Genomic DNA, 23,252 nt, shown 5'->3' with positions numbered 1-23,252 from the left:
GGACGCAAATGTGAACACACACAACGATGACAAGGAGGTGTGTGTATGACTTGCACTTGTGTGTGTTCCTCGGGCCTTTGTGCGTGCAGTTGGTTCCCAGAATCGTGTCGAGAGCTGTGATCGAAGTCAGCTTGTGATGACGAAGGTTGGACATAAGCAAGCTTCCCGTCCATTGTTTCAAACAAGGATCAAAGTGGTCTTTGGATCAGATAATTGCTGGGAAGGAGTCTCGTGCTTCGGCTGGAGACACACGGGAAAGTGTTGTGTTCACACATGGTATGACTTATCTGTCTCCGATCCCGTTGGTCTCCATCGAATGACCACAAGTCAATCACCACCTCCTCCCACCAGCTGTTCTGCCTCGTAGTTCAAGTCCAGGGAGTGCCACATCTGTCATATCCTCCCCGATTCCATTAATGAGACACAGACACAAATTCATGTCGCTTTCATGGATGTGTAGTCTGCTGCGTGCAGTGACGTCTCTCGGTCTTTCTCTCTATGTATCACATATATGGGTGAACCCAAAGGCTGATGTCCTCCATTATATGTATATATATTGCTCTTCCTTTCCTTCTTCTCCTTCTCCGCCGGTTTGTGCGTGTGGTGATACAAAAAGGATGGCAGCAAAAGGGTGTCGGAGTAGAAACTCGTCGCCGGAGGTGAAAGTGCAGAGATTACCGCCGAGGAGGGGGGAAATCAAGCGACGAATTCTTGGTTCTCTTCTTGGCGTCATCCGTAGCTGCTTTCGTGGAGGGGCTTCTTCTTCGGGCGCCATTTTCTAGTATGTGATAGGGTGAGTTGTGTCCCATTAATATTATTATTAATCTGGTCTGGATGTGTTTTTGATGTGTAAATGGTCGGTCTTGCAACACCATCTGAATCGCGTTACTCGACTGCCATGCCTACGACGAGAAGAGGGCAAACATTTATTTGATGAGCTCGTGTTGACTTTCACATAATTCCATCGGTCATGCACACAGCAGTCATCGCTCCTAACTAATATCAAGATCCAATATAAATAATTCCTAGCTCGACAGAATCAGAATCACAATATACTATTATTATTATTATTATTATTCCTCGAAGTTTCGAATATTGGATATATTTTGATATTAATATTTATATCAAAATATATCTGGTATTTAAGTTGAAGTTAAATATAAATAGAGAGAACCACTTAATTTTACTAATCAATCGTATGAGACTTAAACTGGGGTATGACAGCTGGAGCTCACTCACATCGTAAGAAGAGGGAGATAGAGATAGTGATGTCCGATTAGCACACAAGGCAAGAAGACGCTTTCAAGTCAATGCATGTATAAGTCCAGCTTAAAAAGAAATCCTGTGGAGATCGGAGGTGGTTTGGGCCGCGCAGCACCTGCTGCCCGAAGTCAAACACTCTGCGAATGCCCATCGATTCTAATTCCCATTGTGATCGCGATAGATGCTTCGATTGCAACCTTTTTCGATGGGTTTGGTATTGATTGGACAACATATATGTTTTGACCTGACCTGACGGATGAATAACAATCTCAAATGCTCAACAACAAAAGTCTTTTTTCCTTACCCTTTCGATGAGATCTTAGTCTCGCCGGTGTTTTGAAAGTTCCCCGTCTGAATGATCAACATTTTTATCACCAAAATTGTTGATTCTTACAACAGGCAGTTCTAAAAGCAAAGCAGAAACAAATCACGAGAACATCATCCTTCCAAGGTTTCATGCCATTCCATGCACAAGAAGACTTCTAATCATCCACAATGATAACTTTACATAATGTTCACGTGTGCCTCTTTAACAAACATTTATACAAAAATGTCACTGACCAGCTCGACTTTCCAATGCTCTCATCCTCGGCACTGCCAAAGATGCTATCAGGCAAGGCTTGGAAATAAAACTCCAGCTGACGATGTGGTCATTTTATATTGAGATGAACTCCCAATAGATTACCAGCACTCCAATCAGATTTGCCAGCAAAGAAACAGCCAAAGGTTTTCACCTATGCAGGATTTTGAGAGGTTTTAACCAATGCAGAATACAGGGAGGTTTTAGTATTTACCTATAAGTAACATTGGTTTCAAACCGGGCAAAATGAATTACCATAGCCAACTCAGTGGGCTCAAAAATTCCACCGATCAAGTTGCATCTTAGCTTCGGCCATATCCTTTTGTGCTTTCTTCCTTCGGTAAAAGATGGGGCAGTCACGACTGTCACAAAGAGACATCATCATTAGTTTTGATGAGATTTGGATGTTAAGAGAACCGGAAGTGGCAGAAAATGACATGGGGACACCTTGTACACAACACATCTTGGTGAAGAGAACCTTGGCATTCTTGGCACTGTGTCCACAGTCTGCCGAAGAGCATCTCCAATTCGGAAACTGTAAACATTTCACACAAGTCACTTCATATCACAAACAATGCACAAAAGCATGCAGCCAGCAAAATTTGCACAACCAATTCAATGTCATCCCTTCTAAATTCAAACTCAAACACTTCAAGACAAAATCATTATTCGATGTAAAGGCTGTCAACAAGAGTTTACGTGGGTGAGGCTGGCTCATTTTTATTATTTAAATATACTTCACGTTAAAAACTATAGCAAAACAGGATTTAAAGCCTTAATTATTTACTGCATCGAGGTTTCTAACATCAACATAATTTTTGCTCAAAGATATTAAAAAAAGGTAGAAAGAAATACCATTAGCTACCATTTTGCAGTATATCTCAGCTTCTCTTCCCTTGCAGTGCGAGCAAAGAGTTTGCTCTGCATTACTGGCAGCAAAAAATAGAGTTACCCGAGAGTTCTGAAGAAGACCAAGTCACAGACGATTCTTTCAGAAGTATCAAATTGTATATTGGTCCCTAGTTAGCTTCAAATTACATATATGAATTGTAATTCATGGCTTGATAAGTGATCCACATGCATGGTTATGCAGTTAAGCTCAATTTTCCATATTGAGCATGCAAATATTTCATAACTAGTGGGAATCTATTAACTGTAGGGATAATACTGTTCATCAGATGTGCTGTGGATACAGAGATTAACTAGTTATTAAAACTTTGGTGTTTTAACTAGTTAACGAAAAGCAAGATGTGCTGTGGATACAGAGATCAAGTCAGGCATGTGCAGAGGATTAGAAATCATCATCTGTAAATTCACGAAGGGTGACTTTGTATGCGAATATCTAACCCGATTACTGCTTTGCATCCAAGACAGCTAAGCTGCTTCTTAGCAAATTTCATAATACCACTGTTTGAAGGAGTTGATATGGACACAGATCTGGTGTGACTTCCATGAAGAAGCTCTTTACTTGCATTTTTCAGAATAGGCTCAAAGATTCTGAGAAGTGGCTGCAATGTTAACATACCTAATTGTCAATGCCCCGGATGGGAGGATATTTATCACAGATATTTATCAAGACAACAAAGAATTTATTTAGCCAACCTTGCTCATCTGATTTTCAAGGTAATACTGTGGATCTATTGGAATATTGTTCTCAAGCACATATATTGGATCCTCAGACTTCTCATAAGCCTGTTCAACACATCAAGCAGATCAATAAATAGAACTTCTCTCCCTTCTAAAAGAACAGGATATTAATTACCTTGGCACCTTTAGCAGCTTTGATTATGACATATGGAACACGATCTCCAACATTAGGAGCAGTTGCAGCATCCCTCTATTCACCACAACCACCACAGTTGCTTAGATATGTTGCTTAAAGAGTTTATATTGGTGAACTTGATAAGATTACATATCAGTTAAACCAAGGTTCGCCGTACCGTACCGTACCGATGTTTCGACCCGGGCTTGGTACGGTATGATACCAGTGTACCGGGCGGTACATCAGGGTGTACCGAACAGTACACCCTGATGTACTGAACAATTTTAAATTTTCATACTGTAGCAGTGCTACAGTATAGTACTGTAATACTGTAGCGATAGCGGGCGGTACGCTTCAATATGACAGACCTTGAGTTAAACAACAAATAGCAGAAATATCTAGTTGTATCATTTTTAGGATCTGCACATAGGTCAATGAAAGACATACCAAGGAATATAAAACATTTGATGAAGATGATCGACAGTCCACTAATATACAGACTAAGCTTGTAGCAATAGCTTTCTGGGCAATGCCAATAATTGAAAATGCTATTATTATCACTTTTTTGTTTACTTCACCAACTTGATATTGCTAATCTTCAACCATTTTCAAAAGCTTAAGCAGATATTAAAAGTCTCATCCTCATAATGCTCATCAAAAGATTGTCTGAAAATGGCATATTTTAGTACAAAGAGTAGCAAACAAATCAGCTCTCAAGGACTCTTCTAATGTTATCAACTCCTTGCACCTTTGAGATCATTCTTCTTTACCAACTTATAATCAGGTTTCTCATATCCCTATATTGCTACAAGATAAAAGGAATCAGGTTTCCATAATTAAATTAAATGCTAAAAATCATATGATACTCTCTTCCTTGTGCTTGGCTTCAGCAACCTCTCACTAGTTTAAGAATCAGTCTAATACTTATCTGCATGTATGCCACGAGGAGATAAATTTAAATGTTTCCTAACCACAAAAATGTTTGATAGCATTTTCGCTAAAATTTTCAGCTCAATTCATCTTTAGTTTGTTGAATTTCTAGACAGATAAAAAAAGGCATTTTTTTTCTCAGTAGAACTCCCATGTGAATCCAAGAAGAGCATATGAGATGGCAGTATAACACCTTTCTTGGGATACATAAAATATGGACAGCATCATTTAGTAAGTCATGCATTTCATTACTTTGTATATCATATTCATTAACATGATATCCAAAGGCATCATCTAATAAGGAACAATCATCTCCTTCATTAACATGTCACTGTTAATTTCCCTGATGCAACATTATACCAAACAGTTTACAGCTTCTATAGGATCGTAAACATGCATAAATGCATATATAAATGTATATTTTTTTGCACATTCTCAGTTCTGAGAAACATGGAATGTCGGTTATTTGGTAACGTGTATATTAGAAGTCTCCATAGATAAATCACCAATACACATGAATGGCCTGTAAATCTCCTTTTCTATTGGTTGAATATGATGCTAGATATTGCCCGTATTTGGAATGCATGAAACTCCCTCTTTCAAGGTGTATGTATATATATGCACTGCATACGCACCATAAAAGAAACCATGCTGAATGCTAATTGTGCTCTTTTAATCACGTTATCAAAAAAATGAAAAAAATGACAAAATTCAAAATCAGGCAGTATAACTAGAAGTCCTCATACTTTTCTCATCCTTTCAGCAAGTTCAACATGTGCAGCCTTTACGGCATAATCATCTCCTGTTTTGGTCAAACCCTGTTAAAGAAGAGATCAAAAAATAAAAATCAGATACCTGATAGTATAAATTAAGTTTTTTTAACAAATAAATTGATAGTAATGACTCATCACAGATAACACAGTTAGAGAGCATTCTTTCAATTTCAAATACGTGCTAAGAACCAAAATAAAATTCTTCCAGGTTTTTTTAATAATTTACATGCACTATATTAAATGGCATACAAGACATTTTCGCGTGAACTTGAACATGATACATATCAACTCTTTCGGTTGGTAATTACCTTTGTTATAACCAAAAGAGACAAATCCACACGGTTCATTAAAAGATCTGAAATGGTATTTTTAACATACTGAACTGCACCAGGAACATCTTGGTCTATTAGTATCTTGTGAAGACACTCATTTACCAGATTTTTAACCAACAAACAGTTGTCTCTTCTGACAGTCTCAATGCCTGCCATCAAAGCATGCAATGTCATCAGACCACGATAATATAAAATTTAATGGAGCACTTCAGATCCTTACCTTTGGTGTCCATTTTGTCAAAAGTATCAGGCTTTGTCCAGTACAAGCCAGCATATCTCTTCTTGCTTATTAGCAAGTAAGGATAGTAGACCTTTTCGAATTCTAGCCTGATGGGCTTCAAGAAACAAAGAAAACATATTCAAAACTGGCCAGGATTAAGATGGACTAACTAAAACAGTTCTATAAGAAAATAAGTTTAAAGCCTAATACGCTGGCTGTTGTCCCTCCCGATGACAAAGATTGACCAATATGTTCACTGATAGCAATCAAGTCTATTATAAAAATCAAACATAACATTTAGAATGCAGAAGCATAACTTAGGTCCAGAGGTCCATGGTTTGCATATCACATGATAATGACATAAGTCTGAAAGAAACTACAGGAGAATCATATGATCTAAGAGCATAAAAAACTCGGAAGTGATCACCGGTGATCCCATTGATACCTTTATGAAAGTCCCAGTAATATATTCTGCTGCTTCTCTTCCTAGTTTCATTGCTGCCTCTACAGTTGGCTCACCAAATTGTACCATAACAGAGTCGGTGTCTCCGTAAACAACCTAGCAGAATATATCACTTGGTAATCAACTAAAATAAAAATGTCATCAAATGATCAGAATTTCAGTTTTCCAGAAACATGTAAGCACAAATGCATATAGACAAATTTGTCATGAAAGTAATATGGAATTATGGATGAACAACATCAGCTTTGTTACACATTTTGGCTTATAAAGCCAAAGCAATTCATCTTCAGAACCACCTTAAATCATTTGGTGATATCCTGTTTAACATAACAATGGACAAAAATTTTAGACATTATGTCAGCTCGAAACTACTAGTTCATGGTTGCTTGTTTCTGCATTAGCATACTTCTACACAGTATGTCTATCAGGTTGCCACTCAGCTATATTATTTCATAACTCCATGTTAAATAATTAACTGGATATGATCATCATTGTCTCAGTAGGTGAGTGTTGTCTCAGTAGAAAGTGTGGCTGTTGTCCATGCATTATGGTGTCAAGCCTAGAAAATCTGCTGGTTAAATGGATCAACTCACGACCAAAGGCCTTCGAACTTCAATGTGACTGAGGCACTGCATGGGCTGGTTATGTGCCATATGCACACAATCATCAAACAAAGTGCAGCTAAGAAAAAACTAGGTTCCCACAAACACATTATAAACCAGTAACATATTTATTAATTCCTTGCATCTCACAGCCACTTTTACTAGAAGTGGTCGACTTCTTCTACAATCATTTTTGTGATGACATAAATTTTCTTTCTAGTTACTGCTTGATTCGAATTTCTTCAACTTGTTGATAAACTAGTCATAGCAACATTATTTCCATAGTCCAAATCTCCTTGAAATATCCATAGTGTCACATAAAGGGATGAAGCATGTTTCTTCACCAATTGCACTGAAATATGTCAGAATTGATTATTAAAGAAAATATCCATGCCAATTAAAACCACAATCAGTTTTGGTGCATGGTGATAGCATATACTGAAATTAATTTATTAAAAATCAGCTGCATGAAGAGTTCTCGTCTGCCCACATACGGCTTGACATGAAAAAGATCAAAAAGGAAAGAAAATTAACCTCACTGCATTATAAAATAATGCAGCACCACTGACACAATTCAGATCCCTCAGAAAAAAACTTGTCATGCTAGCTGAAAAATCATTCCTTTCTGGAAATTTTCTGACTTCACTAAAACAAGTCACATGATTTGAATGCTCAAATGAGACAAAATAATTTTTGAGGAATAAAGTGAAATAAACCTGATTTAAATTAAGGTTTTCCTATATAAAGAATTAATTGAGCAGATTTTCCCCAATTAAACAAAGAAAGAAGCTAGTTGTAGAAACTTGATAAGTCTCTTCATAACTTGATAAGTTATGTAGAAAATATAGCATCCAAAACAATCCTAATTGTTACAACCATACATCTAATTTAACCAACATGATAATTTTTAAGACTAAAAACTCAGCAGTAGTAGCTCAGCAAAGTTCTGATTCTCTCGACTAAAGCACCAATTGTATTATTGCTCCCATTTGTGACCAATCCTGAGATGAACACACAAACTGTTCTACACAAGCACTGCCATGTTGACCCAAGAGCATCGATGTAATAATGTACATCACTCTTCTATATGTCGGAAACTTTTTCTCTTCATCTGAAAAGACCCTTTCCACTTTTAATTAATTGCTAATTTACTAACAGAACCTATCTTCCTGAACATTCATATATTGGGAGATATCACTTCAGTACAAGAAGCATGCCAATTAGCAGGCAGTTGAAACAAAGTCGATCAACAAAAAGAAATGAACCCACAACATTTATGCAATGCAACAGTGAAGCACAGCATAACAATAAGCTTTACTAAGATCAAATACATGTACCAAGAAGCATTCAGTAACCATGAATTCATGAATAACTAGATTAAATCATAAACAAGTTCTGCAAAACCTACAACTATATTTTCCTCGCTTCAAACCACATAGTGAATTACAATTTCATCTTTTTAAAGTCAAGCTAGTTCAAAAATCATACCTCTGCATTACGATCATAGCCCCCACTTATTGTAAATTTTTCTTCTACCAGCTTCTTTGTATGCTCAATCATTTGTCGACCTTTATATTTTCCACCAAGAAAAACTTATGGACTAAGAAGCAAAATCCTTTCTACTTATATTGCAGTAACTATAAATAATTAACAAATATTTTTTATTAAGTTACAAATTTAAAAAGTACTAGTATGAGGAAGAACTGTTTACCATAGCTCGTCACACTTGAAGATATCTCTAAACAAGGTAACTGACCAATAGTAGCTCCAGTAAACCCATATACAGAGTTTGCACTTATCTAAATGACAAACAAAAAACAAAAATGACAAACAAAGCCAACATTGATTTATCATCTTGAAATAAAATGTTAATGATGAAATTAAGGTGATTTACTTTCAAAGCCAACTGCCGTCCATCTAGTACAGCCTTCTCAAAAGGATCTTTTGCTTCCTGAAAATAAATATCCAAAGGTTAAAGAAGATGATCTATGGCAAGAAAATTTGTTCAACATTAGCATGCAGGAAGTTCAAAATCAAACAAGGCATCAAAAATTGATAAATATGTAAATCCCATGCAAAATCAAATGAAATATTAGAAGTGTGATAAGAAGTCCACAAATTTCTTCATCCCTTAACAATACCTTCAAATCAGCTTTTGCTCTTTTACGAGCAGCCAATAGCTCTTCTAGGATTTCAGGAAGTATGCCCTAGTTTCAAAAAAGAAAATTTTCCATGTCACCGCATGGGACAACAAAGAAAGAGAGAATACAAAGGATTAAGTCATAAATCTGCAGACTTAGACCAAAGAGAAATCAGCACCTTCTGCAACTCAGATTTAACAAAGACTTCACCTGAGGGGGTTTTGTTTATACTCTCTGCTGGCAGGTTTAGCCTGCGAGCATCTTCTGCAGTAACCTTGACAAAATAATAGAATCAGAACATCTTAGATATTTTAACCAAATAAAATTATTCTTAGACAAGGCTATAATTCCAATCAGCAGTCAGTTTCCTTAGTACAATTTATTACCAGCGTGCAGTAGCACAAATTGTATGCCATCATGATGGATGGATACAAAGAAGCAAAGTCCAAAGTTGCTATGGGCTTTTCATAAAATCCAGTCTTTGCCTCTAAAACCTGCAAATGGAAAGGCAAGTAGCTAAAGGACAAAGGGATTGATCAAGTAAACAAACCAGCAGTTTCATTATAAGTTCAAACAAATTTTTACAATTCAAAAGATGTGAAATAACTCCTACATCTTTAATTATGAGCAAAGCAAGCATGATAAAGGAAGAAAAAAATTAACAGATACTAGGCAGATAACTTTTTAAGTAATATGATGCAGTGGATAGGGCTGAATAAACTGCCAAGTCCCTGTTTATGAACACTTACCAGAAATGGCATCTGTAAGTGAATTTAGAAAAGGTTAAGGTTAGCAATCTCAATATCACCAACAAATGATAGCCAAATGATCTTACTTGTGTGCAGACAAATCTGGACAATTATTATCATACACATTGCCAGTTCATTAATTAAAATCAGTGATTTGGATGCGACATGAAGCACCACAGCTTGTCAACTACATTATTCAACACATGTCTCTTCTAGCGTTCCACCTTTTCTAATGGATGTGTTATGATATTAATGACCACAAAATATTTCCATGCATCAGAAATATGTAAAAAGAAAAAGTTTATACATGGAATAAACAAAAAACTATTCCATGGTTTTATCATTTATGATAACTCCTAAAAGAGTATATGTCCCATTATGGCATTAAACTATTTCATGACCAGATAGTTTTAAGTTTTTTGGGGATGTTCTGAAGACCATCATGTCATGCCATGACATGATAGAAGAAGCTATAATTGGGGCAGCAAGATAAACACTAATTTATGGAACCTCTACACATAAGAAGATCAATTTTTTTAAGAAAAACATGGAACCATGCAACTAATGCATTGGATTAACAAAGAAAGCAAGTTAGATATGAGAACTTACAGCATATTACTCTCTAGAGTCTAAATGAATGTTTCTTAATTTCCGATGTACATATCATGATGAAGATTGATGTGACAGCAATCAATAAGACTCTTGCTTGCAATCTTTTCCAATGGTCTCCAAATTTTATTGAATGAGCTCACAAAAGTAAATTAACATCATAATATGCTCAAGTAGTAGAGGGGGGAAAAGACATGCCACTAAAATTATATTTACTTACAGTTGCACCCTCGAAAGTTTCTTGTCCAGATCCCTGCCCTTTGATATTTGGAATAACAAGATTCTTCTGCTTTGCTTTCCTTAGGAGCTGAGAGAGAACCTGAAAGAAAAAGTAATCCAGGTCAGTGCCAATTATTGTCTTAGCAAATATAAGAGCAAAAACATCAGCAGCATCACCTTAATGCTCTGGCCTCTTGCTAGTAGAAATGATATAGGGACACCAGTAACTCGGGCCATTTCTACATAGTTGTAAATATACATCAACTTGTCCAGAAGTCTCTGTGGAAGGTACGCATCCTGCATTTGTAACAGATAAGTTGTTCAGTGAATAACATCACGTAAAAACTTTGCACACTAAACCTGAGGCAGTAAGAACCACTTAGATGATTATAACCAGTTCTCCTGAAGTTATGCCTAATATCCAACCATATGATGGTGCAGAAGGGTTAAAGTAATTGTTTTGTTGGCGATTAACATGAATTATGAATTACGGTCCATTCCATTCTGTTCAACACTCCTAACTGAATCTTAATGGTTCCTTTGAAAAAGGAACACCCACACCACATGCACCGCTGGTCGACAACTTATGTTTGGTAGGGGTAAAAGAAGCTTGAGAGGTAGAGAAGTGAAAAAAGAAACATAAAAGCATTCTGCATATGAAGAAACAATATATTAGCTAGACAAGTATCATATTAAATCAAATTCAAAATATGTAGAGCTTTTCAATAGCTTTCGGAGACATATCTGCTACTAATGATTTAAGAGTTCTACTTATTCTTCACATGAATATGCAACATTGCATATATGCCCTGTCAAAATTCTAGAATTATATATCTAGCCCAACAAAATCTTAGGTATGGATACTAGCATAACATTATTATATTAAAATTTTCAAAAGCTCATCATCTCGCAAACTATAGCAAAAAATTACTTAACCAAAAGTTAGTATGGTATGAAGAATCTAAATACTTAAAATAGCAAAAAATTATAGATATATAACCAAAAAACTTACTGTAGCATCAAGGAAAAGATTAATAAAAAAAGTGAATTTGTGCACAGTAGTTGCATGCAACAGACAGCACCATGACACCAAGTGCCCCCGCACCAGCAGGGCAGGGCACATGGCATGCACAATGCCAGTCAGCAGATTGTGTAAACAAATTCCTTGATTAATGTTTTAGCATGGTAGACAAAATTGTGTATGTAAAGCTTCATGTATTTCTTTAAGTACAGCCTATTAAAAAAGATTAAGAACTGAAATAAAGCATATCTCAGATATAGATGATTTAAAATCATCAGTGAACCTTCAAACAGTAGACAGCTAGCCGCCTTCTTGTCTCTGCGTTGCCATTTTGAAGGTCAGATATTATTGAATGATGAACATCCTCTTTCTGCAACAAAAGAAATGTCAGTGAGAAATCCAAGTCTGCAGAAACTTGATGGCAACATTTAGCACTTCAATTATTTACATTATTTACGCAAAAAAGACTGAGCATACACAAGTTGGAAAATATGCAAATCACCCCTCCCCGAACAGACACTGCATGGTCCATACGCATAATGTCTAATATCCATTATTTACGGCTAGGACTACTAGGGTATCTTCCCTTTTTACATGTGAAAAAGATTATGGGTAGCAATAAGCTTATGTCAGATCTACAGAGAACTCAGTGGTAAAGGGTATCAAATATAGCAAGTAAAGCTCGAGAGATCTAAATTGATTTTCTATGAGAAAAAAAAAGATCAATTACAGATGAACTAGAACTTGACTTTTTATCTTTCTTTGGATAGGTCTAGGAGTCATATTCTCATCATCCTTGCAAAAGCTAATTATAGTTACGGTCTGCTGCTACTACAGCTTAACGAGCATCAGCACAATCTTAATAGTAAAGAAGAAATAATGAATCTAAGTCAAAGAGGTCAAAAGATTTAGCAAGAGATACCAAAATCTTGAATATAGCAACTTTCTACTTGTCATATAAGGTGCTTTTGCGAAAAAAAAAAAAGCAGCATTAGGAAGTTAAGAAAGTAAAATTTCATTAAGCAGCAGTCTTGCAAGAATTGGATACCCTTTTTTATAATACATTGCAACAGAAGCTACAACTCAGTGATTCAGGAAATCAAATGAAGAAGCATGTAAGATATCAAAAGAGGAAGAATGTAGAACTTCAAATGAGAAAGCATGTAGGTTGCACATTCTAAAATATTTACTCGAAATAATACATGAATATACTCAACAATCAACAATGTTCGATCTGCATTTTCTCAGCATCGTCAACCAAAGATTTGGAAATATCAAGCAAAACAAGTAATAAGTTCCAAATAGTTAGTTTTAGATTGATTATTGCAAGGCAAAAAAGTAATATTTCACTAATGAGTGATACGAGGAAAATCGAAGATACAGATCAAGAATCAAGATATTAAATAACTGTTAAATACATTTTTAGATAGATTTACATGATACACTAAAAGAGTAGCAATTGTAAGTTGGTAACTGCACCTACAACCAGAATAGTTGCTTTCTTGGAACTTGATTTGAATAAACCTAAATGGTCAATTTTGAATTGCAAATGATGAAACAGATTCCTGTTCATGTTATAATGTGATAGGAAGGATAGGACCTCACTCTGAATTAATACAGAATAGTTGGTAGAAGCTGATCTACTGCAGAATATTTGTTAATTACTGCTGCCCACTGGCTTGTTTGGTTGGCCAGCAGAACAGAGGGGGCAAATTTCAAAACCATGCTATGTTATGCAACTGTGGATAAGCATTCCATTGTCTACAAATAAGGCATAGGGAGCAACAAGATGTTTATGCACTACAGCTACTTTCCAGTTGAACAGTTATATACAATCCTACATCAGATTTATGATATAATACAATGAACATAAGACAAAATAATATAAGTTCAATTATAATCACTTGAAAAATAGCAGAAACTTACTTGCTCTCCAAGAAAGTGTGCTGAAACAGAATTCAAAGAATAGGAGCTAAGCTTGTAATCTCTTTGCATAGCCTTTATTGATGTGGTTGAAAAAAGATTGAATCAGATGGTGCACAAATACGAATATCTTACTATAGAACTTAAATAGATATTAACATAACCAACAGAAAGTATTTATAAAGATCAGAACCTGAAGCAGATCAAATTGAACTCTTCCCTCCACTTTAACTTCTTTGCTTTCCCTTACACCATATTGCCTGCAAAAATCAAAGTATGATTAATGCAGTACAACACAGAAACGATTTTAAAATTCAGCATATATTTGCAGGGCTATTACAGAGTAATTTGATTGAAGGGATTTCTTAGTCAACATAATTGTCCACACAGCAAAATGTTGGCAAATTTATATAAGAGAAACCTCATGCTCAAAAGTTTCAGTTTCCAAGTTTAATAATTCGACTCACAAATTCTTATCAACTAGCACACTTGTTAATATAAAAATGGTATGCGTCATGTGGTCTATGTCATTATGCGATATTATTGTCAGTTCCACCAAATGCCACCTCTCAACATAAATCCAAATCTAAGTTAGATACAAACACCCAACAAATGCCAAGTTAAACTGGTTCTTCCTCAACTTCACTCGAGGATGATAGAAAACCAAGATACACAAAGATAATTCATCTAAAGCTGGCTGACTTCTGATGATCACACAACACCATGTTCTCATGATTAGTTGATAAACCTTCAAAAAAGGAAGTACACATTCATAACATCCCAATTCTTTTCAAATCTTAACCTAAGTCAATGTAGTTTCTGAAGACCTATCTGGATCAGTAAATAAACCAAGTTGATAAAATTTGTTAAAGCTCTGCAAACCATAAGAGTAAATCAAGACTCAAATTTCTTGCCAATTTGTACATCAGATCTTTTGAAGGCAAAAATAACAGTCACTATTAATCCTTTTACCACCATGAATAACTAAGAGAATGAGAAGATAAGAAGATGAGACCAGAAACTATTAGACTAGCAAAGCAGGGACAATATTTGCGTCCCATCTACAACCAAATTTAATATGGAAAAACATAATGCATGATTATGAAGCCTAGCAAAGTGGAAAATTTTATTGACCAAAAGCACCTGTTCTAGAAATGCAAATGATTAGACAAGACAATTGTTGAGATTCCTCTACGTCAACCACCAGCTATAATGGTTTAATATTGGCAATGAGATGCACCATGTGGGCTACAACAAAATGAGAGTGAACAGTAATAAATACAAAGGTTGCTAAATGGACATACAACAGCACCAAATGCAGGAGATATTAGCCAAAGCCAAACATTGTATTATGTCGAAATAAGAGGCAGATATTAAAAGTAAAAAAAAAACACATCGTATAATAGTTGTAGATGTATATGCCGTAGCCATAGCTATGCACAACCTGGATGAGAACGTTGTATCTCGGACACGAACCCGACTGTTTCTTATGCGACCAAGTATTGGAAACTCACCAATCTTAAGGGCTTCAGCTCTCTAAGGACAAGAAGATGAAAGAACAGTAATACATGAAGATGTGATCTATAGCAATAAATTCTTTAACCAACTTACAAGAATATAAAATACCTCAATAAGATATGGCAGATCAAATTTGCAGATATTGTAACCAATTATAATATCAGGGTCTATCTCACGAACAAAATCCTGTATTGAATATATATTAAATTTTCCAAAAAGATTGTGTGATAACTCCATGAAATTCCATACGCACAACATATAGGGAAAGCAATCACATAAACCAATCCAAATAGGAAAGACACTGCTAGTATGAATAATGTTAAGGCATGCAGATAACAGTATCATGTATGCTTTACTAAAATGCCATATGAAGAACATAAAGTAGCTTACCCTCCAAGCAAGCAAAACCTCTCTCTCTGTATCAAATGACATCACATCAACTCCAACGATTGGAGAACACGATTTAAGAGTCATTACATTTTGTATGAAAGGGTGATCATCTCCTTGAAGGGTGACCAAGTTGGCTATCTGCTTAAAAGAAGAAAAAGTAGTTAAAGAAGGAAAATTAAGTCAGTGTTTTATGAGACTCCCACTAAAATAAGCAAGCAAATTTCATGTTGATACACTTTTTTAGTACCATCAGAGGCAAAAGGAAAGACCTGAATAACAGGATCATGAGTTGGCTCAGGAAAGAGTCCTTTACGACCAGCACACTCAATGTCAAAACTTAATATACGAAATGGAGCCATTTTAGAGTATTCACCTTCTGGGGCATGACTAATCAACTCAGAATATCTACAAAAGGATTAAGGAAAGAAGATAACCAATAAAAATTATTCTTTGGTCGAATTCCTTTTTATGTCCAATAGGATACAGGCAATCAAGTTCCAGTTGGCAATAAGACATGCTCTTGATCGCCTTTTTATATTTTCCTGCAGAAATTTCAATCCAATTGCCCCCAACAATGTTGCAATCAATCATGAATCGAAGAGCAAAAAGAATGTTGCTCTCATACGTCAGGAAATTCTTTGAACCAGTGCCGTCAATTGTTATGCCCCTCTCAAGAATACCTGCCATAGTGTCACAAATTTCATTAATCTCTATATAGACAATTGTTAAAACCATAACTAACACTATGGAGAAAGCAATTCATTATCTTTGAACGATCTCAGATATCCACATGAAACCCCTAACCAAGACATATTGTACTCATGCCATTGAGCTTAATGAAAAGAAAGGAAAAGGCTAGTCGTTCTGTCATTGAGTAACAAAAACAAAATTATAAGTTCACTATCCGAATTCAAAGGATAGAAAAAAGGGAAAACATAGTTCCCCTTTTGCATCAAGCATCTTACCACGACAGCTAGCAACCATAGTCGGCAAGGCAACAACAATCTTAAGGAAAGGCTGTGACGAATGCTTCTGGTAATACATAATGCTTTTTTTCTGCACCAACTCAACCCGCTTAATGAACCTTGCCACATTGCTGTTTCTATTTGACTCTCTCATTCTCCCCTGTTATGATTCACATTGCAAGAGACATGATCTCAGCAAGACAACTGATAATGCAGAAAACTGACTACTTGTACACAACTAGACAAGACAAGCAATGAAATTATGTAGCAACCACCTCTAAGGTTTGGTGAAAGCGGGAGATATCATCAGGGCCCATTCCCACAGGACAACTGATGTAGAAGTAAGGCTCAAAGCCATGAACATGACAGCATACACTGTGACCTAATCAATTCCAAAATCCATCAAATTATTTAATTGATAGAACCAATCAGATACTAAAATATCAAGATTAGTGAGAGAAACAGCAACTCTAACCCTCTCTGGTCACACCGAAGATCCTAAGAATCGCTGCAGGCCCAGACGAGTTAGGCAGCAGTTCTTTATGGCTTTCGCCTATCACGTAATCGATCTCGAGCTGCTGAAAAACTGCGTACAAGAAACGAGTCAAGAAAAGACAATTCTGCAGTTGGACTCGGACGAGGGCATCCGTACCGATGCTTTCGCAGCCAGAGAGGTGGGAGAGGGAGAGGGCAGGGCGCCTCCACCGCGAAAGGCGAGATGAGAAGGCCTCGTCACGGAGGAGGAGGACGGCCTCCTCGTCCTCCTCGTATCTCAGTAGAGTCTCCTCCAAGAAGACGTCCTCGTCCATCATATCCTCCTCCGCCGCCACCCCATTCAACGGCTGCTGCGGGGTTTGAGGGTTTTGGCTGCCGGCCTGGAATCGCTTCGAGGGGTTCGAAGCGGGCGCTGGGGGCGGGCCCCCGCGGCGCTTGGCGTTACCTCCGCTCATGGTGGCCGCGGGATCAGGGGTGGGGAAGAGCAGGGAGGAGAGGGGCGACGAATCGGAAAGAGAGAGACAGAGAGACCGAGCGAGAGGACGGGGGAGGGAAGAATTGGGTTCCCGCCACCGGTGGGAGCATAGGGATTTATAGGGGCTTATTGTCACGTGTTTTGCACGTGCATTTCCGTCATGTACATATATTCCTGGCGAAATACATACAGTATGAAGCGAGCGTTTTTGGGCGTACGTACGTCTACTCTCCGTTCATTCCTGAAGTCTTCGGTGCAGTATGCGAATCTATCTCTTCAGCTCAGACATCCTCTTTCGATCCATTCCAGACCACAACGTAATTGTAAACATTAGAATTATAATTTCAATCACAGAGAAACATTTTTTGTTGTCGTCAATATCTCCATTCTTTGTTCCTTGTTAATTCTTTTTTTTGGTGCATTTCCAAGAGAAAGCAAAGCTGAAGACATCACCGTGTCCTCTAATATTAGATTACTACTTATCACCATCATCCAACTGATTCATTCATTTATCTATCTCGTTCAAACGCATGGTGTTACATGTTTAATCTAACAAGTCTCAAGTAAACACAAACACAGTATTTTAACTTGTTAATCGGACAATGGATCACAAGTATCAGGTGTTTGAGGTGACCCGGAACTGCAAAAGTTGGAACTTACTGTGGATTAGCCTTTGATTAGAGATGATAAACACATGCAAACTCCAACAATCTTGGGAATGCATCGAGGACTTTTAGGCACACTGGGCATCGACAAATAAGAACATATCACGTCACGTCAAACTCAGAATGTCTTCGTTACTCAACTTCTGTCATGGCTTCCGAATATTCCTAGCTCTATCCCTTGTGCTTTATCTTCGGATGCTGTTAAACTCTACTGGGGATGAAGAGGGATATGAATTCAACTCGAGAAGATGTGACGAGGAAACATAGCACTTGGTTTTTATTCTGAACACCGACTTACAGATTGACGACTGCGTGTCCTGAGAACAAGCAGCCATTATTCAGATGCAGATCATGTTTGCAATTATGTAATCCATGCATGAGACACCAGACTAGTACAATGAATTATATCCTCCTATAATCCAACAATAGATTCGCAGCTTCTCCATCCTCAAACAGCTCTGACTGCCTCAAATCTCGGTTCCTTGGGCTCGTACTTCTGCTTCACGTACACGTCCATGTAGTCCCCGAACAGAAACTTTGGGTACAGAGCAGGAGGGGCAGCTTCCTTGGTGGCGGCGCCGGCGGCTGGAGCGATGGTCGCCTTCAGGGAGGGGTTGTAGAAGGAAGCGATGGAGCGGCGGTTGCCGTGGCTGGTGGCGAGCACCCGGTGCCACGCGCTCTTGTAGCGACCGTTGCTGAGGACCTCGATCTGATCTCCGGTGTTTATGACGATGGCGTCGGCCAAAGGCTGGACGTCGATCCACCGGCCGTCCTTGAGCATCTGGAGGCCGCCGACTTGGTCGTCCTGGAAGAGGAGGATGACGCCGCCGGCGTCGGTGTGGGCGCGAAGGCCCTTCACCAGGTCCAGGCGCGGGCACGGCGGGTAGTGGCTCACCTTGGTGCCGAAGAAGGGCGGGTGCTGGCCGTCCCCAGAGAATGCTTTCTTGATGCAGCCCTTTTCGAAGCCCAGATTCTCGTCCATTACCTCCATCATTTTCTCCGCCAGCTTCCTGATTTCTTCCCTGTACTCCTTCATGGTCTCCCTGCAGAGCAATCATCGGATCACATCGTCATCGGGTTTGTGGCTATCGTAGCAACTAAAACTCGAGCACAGCAGCGGCATGCGAACTCTACTCGAAGTCCGGAGGGTTGGACGGCCATTCATTGTCGTCTTGAAGAACGAACACGTCCTCCCAGTCCACGTTGTCCAAGCGTTGACCATCGCCTTCTTTCACCAGTGTGTCCAACAGCTGAACGGGTTTGGATCCCTTGAAGCGCTCCTCCCTCAACTTATAGCACTCGGAGCTGACCTTCTTCACGCGTTCCAGCAGCTCGACCGGAATCCCATGGTTCACCAGCTGCGAGCAGACGATACAGAGCATCGGGAACATAGCACCTTTACACCAGCATAGCCATGAAAGCAGAGGAGAGGAGCGGGGTGAAGTATGGCAAACCTGAAAGAATCCCCATTCCTCGCATCCATTGGCAATCCGGGCCATGGTTTCGGCCCTTTCCTTGCCATCCAACTTGGAGAAATCGATGACCGGAATCGCCATGTCAACTAAGAAATTAATGGACAGAGAGGAGCGAGTATTGCTGCAAGCTTTGGGAGTGTATTACCGCTCGGATGGATGAAGAGAATTAGAGGGTTATGGGCCCTATTTATGGTGGGCAAAGCTTCGCTCTGCCATCTTGTAGGGGTCCCAATCCGAGGAAGCAACCAGGAACAGACACACGTATCCCAAGTAGATTTCGTGTGTTCTTCGTGAGAGAATCCAGACGCATAAAAAATGCGTGGTCAACGCAGACAGAAGCAGCCGTCTTACGTGGGACTCTTAACTCACGAACAGCCACCAGCACCGATGCCATACGAGACGATGGCATATCGGAAGACTTAACGTAGTAAAGTGAGTCACGCTTATCTGATGGTAACAGCCATGGGGGAAATTATATTCTCAAGTTTCACGGTAGATATATAATTAAATTAAGCGAGTGACAACGAAAGAACACCATATAATGATATTAGTTTCTCTTGTGAAAACAAAATACTAACCATTCGACGAGCACATTTGGACATCAGAAAACCTCCATCTTCATAATTAAATTTCCCTAACATTGATATCATTTTTCTTAGAATCCTATAACATCTCTTTAGAGCGAATAAATGATAAAAATTTTAACGATATTTAACATACAATTGTCACACAATACCTATATTGTCGTATGCATACATAATCAAAATAGAGAAACATATACTTTTCTTCATGACGAGAAAGAAAAATGTGAATTCCTTTTCTCTCATTGTGACAAGAAAAATAATTCTAAATCTCTTTTTTTTTTATGATAAAAAAGATAATCACAAACTATCTTTCTCTTTCTAAACGTATAAATATATATCGTAAATATTAAAAAAAAATCACTCTAACAGATATTTGAAAACTTTTTTCACTAACTCAAAAATTGTAAGGATCAAGTCAAAAAATCTCTTCGATCTTATCTTCGTACAAGTGATACTGTGATACTTCGAGAAGTATAATATTTCAACCTTGGGAGTTATCTTGGATCTAGTTTAGAAAGTATCTCGGATCTATCTTAGATCTATCTTAAAGTCATTTCGGAGCTATTTTGGATCCACCTTAGAATAACCTCAAAATTACTTTGAAAATACTTCGGATAATTCTACGTACATAAGCCTAAACCAAGTCAGGCTAACTAAAAAGATAATAAATTTTTTCTCTAATAATAATGATATTATTTTTTTGTGAAAATAAAATATGAACTATTCGGCAAGCAAATTTATGTTTATAAAAATAATATAAAATATAAATCACAATGTATTTTCGTCATGATTTATTTTGTAGAATGAGTTAAAAACCAAAAAGCAAAAAAAATAAATCAAGTATTCTCATTCAACTTTTCTTCTTCTTTCCTCCTTGCATTGATATCATTTTTCTTAGAATCCTATAACATATCTTCGGAACGAATAAATGATAGAAAATTTAACAACATTTAACATGCAATTATTATCACACAAGACCTACACTGTCCTTCATCTGTTTATATGTATAGAGAATCAAAATAGAGAAATATATCATTCCTTCTCTTTTCTTATGAGAGGAAAGAAAAACGTGAATTCCCTTCATTGTGACAAGAAAAATAATTCTAGACCTCTTTTTTTTTTTTAATAAAAAAGATAATTACAAACTATTTTTCTCTCTTCTAAACATATAAATGTATATCATAAATAAAGAAAAAGATAACTCCTGAAAGATAATCACTCTAACACATATTTTAAAAAAAATCGCTAACTTAAGTATCATAATGATCAAGTTAGAAAATCACTTCAGCCTTAGTCTTCGTACAAGTAATACTTGGAACGTACAAGTAATACTTGGAAAAGTATAATATTTTAATCTTGTGAGTTATCCTGGATCTAGTTTTGGAGTCATCTCATGGACCTATCTTGAAGACATCTTAAAACTATTTTGAATCCATCTCAGAACAACTTCAGAATCATTTTGGAGACACTTTGAATAATTCCATTTACACATGTCTAGGTCTAGACTAAGTCATACTAACTAGAATGAGAATGATTTTTTTCTCCAACAATAATGATATTATTTTTTTCTTATGAAAATAAAACATGAACTATTCGATAAGCACATTTGTGTTTATCAAAATAATATAAAATATAAATCATAATATATTTTTTATTTTGTAGAAGGAGTCGAAAACCAAAAAAACAAAAAAACAAAAGACTTGGACAGTAAGTAAATCAAATCAAAGTATTCCCATTCAACTTTTCTTCTTCCTCCCTCCTTGGCAAGAGACAAATCTTGCGTAAGATTGATAAGAAATATGTCATAGCATTCATATCATGTGGTGTCAATTGATAAATGTGTTGTAATTTGATTAGGCGGAGAAAAATAATCACATCTAACATGTGGGCGGTCATGTCTGAGAAGGTAACTTCATCAGGCTCATTGAAGTATTTTTTTTATTATTTGTACTTCCTCTTCATTAAAACTTTTAAGATATATAGGATATTGGTAACATAATTCAATCATAATATCCATAATTTTCTTTCATACTTGGATTTCTTATTGTTGGAGTAATTTGAGTCAGAATCTAAAAATACTTATCTTTGTAAATAATTTTTATGCTTCATAATTCGCATACAATTCTACCTATAGATTATTAGCTTTAAGGATATAATAATCATTTTATTATACTAATCTCTTACAACAAATTAATTTCAAAAACTATTCAAGTTAATTAATATGATAAACCTCATTAAAAAAATCTTTTCCATTAGGCGATTAACAAAAATGACTTAACACGAGTTAATTAATGTGATAGTCAAGTTTATGTATGTGCTTAAGCTGACAGTCGACTGCTATATATATTTATACGTTTAGAAAGAGAAAGATAGTTTGTGATTATCTTTTTTATCATAAAAAAAAAAGAGATTTAGAATTATTTTTCTTGTCACAATGAGAGAAAAGGAATTCACATTTTTCTTTCTCGTCATGAAGAAAAGTATATGTTTCTCTATTTTGATTATGTATGCATAGGACAATATAGGTATTGTGTGACAATTGTATGTTAAATATCGTTAAAATTTTTATCATTTATTCGCTCTAAAGAGATGTTATAGGATTCTAAGAAAAATGATATCAATGTTAGGGAAATTTAATTATGAAGATGGAGGTTTTCTGATGTCCAAATGTGCTCGTCGAATGGTTAGTATTTTGTTTTCACAAGAGAAACTAATATCATTATATGGTGTTCTTTCGTTGTCACTCGCTTAATTTAATTATATATCTACCGTGAAACTTGAGAATATAATTTCCCCCATGGCTGTTACCATCAGATAAGCGTGACTCACTTTACTACGTTAAGTCTTCCGATATGCCATCGTCTCGTATGGCATCGGTGCTGGTGGCTGTTCGTGAGTTAAGAGTCCCACGTAAGACGGCTGCTGCTGTCTGCGTTGACCACGCATTTTTTATGCGTCTGGATTGTCTCACGAAGAACACACGAAATCTACTCGGGATACGTGTGTCTGTTCCTGGTTGCTTCCTCGGATTGGGACCCCTACAAGAAGATGGCAGAGCGAAGCTTTGCCCACCATAAATAGGGCCCATAACCCTCTAA

General features: G+C 37.0%; 2 protein-coding genes across 2 annotated transcripts; both read right to left on the bottom strand.

Annotated features, from left to right (window-relative positions):
* Nucleotides 1–1,856: 1,856 nt before the first annotated feature.
* LOC135615834 (DNA polymerase delta catalytic subunit-like) lies at nucleotides 1,857–17,505 on the bottom strand. Its single transcript, XM_065114847.1, has 31 exons — nucleotides 17,113–17,505; nucleotides 16,936–17,046; nucleotides 16,736–16,842; nucleotides 16,461–16,620; nucleotides 15,980–16,175; nucleotides 15,765–15,900; nucleotides 15,496–15,633; nucleotides 15,214–15,291; nucleotides 15,032–15,123; nucleotides 13,781–13,847; nucleotides 13,591–13,662; nucleotides 11,948–12,034; nucleotides 10,821–10,940; nucleotides 10,645–10,743; nucleotides 9,453–9,560; nucleotides 9,245–9,340; nucleotides 9,067–9,132; nucleotides 8,820–8,876; nucleotides 8,637–8,724; nucleotides 8,414–8,493; nucleotides 6,306–6,419; nucleotides 5,861–5,975; nucleotides 5,617–5,789; nucleotides 5,282–5,353; nucleotides 3,606–3,680; nucleotides 3,446–3,535; nucleotides 3,191–3,351; nucleotides 2,699–2,772; nucleotides 2,291–2,378; nucleotides 2,099–2,205; nucleotides 1,857–1,997 (listed from the first exon to the last, which is right to left on the bottom strand). The coding sequence occupies exons 1-30, from the start codon at nucleotides 17,408–17,410 to the stop codon at nucleotides 2,118–2,120; spliced, it is 3,306 nt and encodes a 1,101-aa protein (XP_064970919.1). The 5' UTR covers nucleotides 17,411–17,505; the 3' UTR covers nucleotides 1,857–1,997; nucleotides 2,099–2,117.
* Nucleotides 17,506–18,346: 841 nt separating this feature from the next.
* On the bottom strand, nucleotides 18,347–19,745 carry LOC135615829 (1-aminocyclopropane-1-carboxylate oxidase-like). Its single transcript, XM_065114836.1, has 3 exons — nucleotides 19,550–19,745; nucleotides 19,230–19,453; nucleotides 18,347–19,138 (listed from the first exon to the last, which is right to left on the bottom strand). Exons 1-3 carry the CDS (start codon nucleotides 19,649–19,651, stop codon nucleotides 18,544–18,546), a joined length of 921 nt encoding a protein of 306 aa, XP_064970908.1. The 5' UTR covers nucleotides 19,652–19,745; the 3' UTR covers nucleotides 18,347–18,543.
* Between the last annotated feature and the right edge of the window lie 3,507 nt (nucleotides 19,746–23,252).

The sequence above is a fragment of the Musa acuminata genome, chromosome BXJ1-3 (genome assembly GCF_036884655.1).
Source record: "Musa acuminata AAA Group cultivar baxijiao chromosome BXJ1-3, Cavendish_Baxijiao_AAA, whole genome shotgun sequence".
In the NCBI taxonomy this organism is placed as follows: Eukaryota; Viridiplantae; Streptophyta; class Magnoliopsida; order Zingiberales; family Musaceae; genus Musa; species Musa acuminata.
This window is presented reverse-complemented; position numbering and strand designations above follow the sequence as displayed.

Coding starts and splice junctions, on each gene's coding strand:
- LOC135615834 (XM_065114847.1), bottom strand. CDS start 17,410: ATGAGCGGAGGTAACGCCAAGCGCCGCGGGGGCCCGCCCCCAGCGCCC. Junction 15,634..15,764: donor CTCATGATCCTGTTATTCAG/GTCTTTCCTTTT, acceptor TCTTTTAAGCAG/ATAGCCAACTTGGTCACCCT. Junction 2,379..2,698: donor CTGCAAAATGGTAGCTAATG/GTATTTCTTTCT, acceptor AAATGTTTACAG/TTTCCGAATTGGAGATGCTC.
- LOC135615829 (XM_065114836.1), bottom strand. CDS start 19,651: ATGGCGATTCCGGTCATCGATTTCTCCAAGTTGGATGGCAAGGAAAGG. Junction 19,454..19,549: donor AGGAATGGGGATTCTTTCAG/GTTTGCCATACT, acceptor GTCTGCTCGCAG/CTGGTGAACCATGGGATTCC. Junction 19,139..19,229: donor TCCAACCCTCCGGACTTCGA/GTAGAGTTCGCA, acceptor ATTGCTCTGCAG/GGAGACCATGAAGGAGTACA.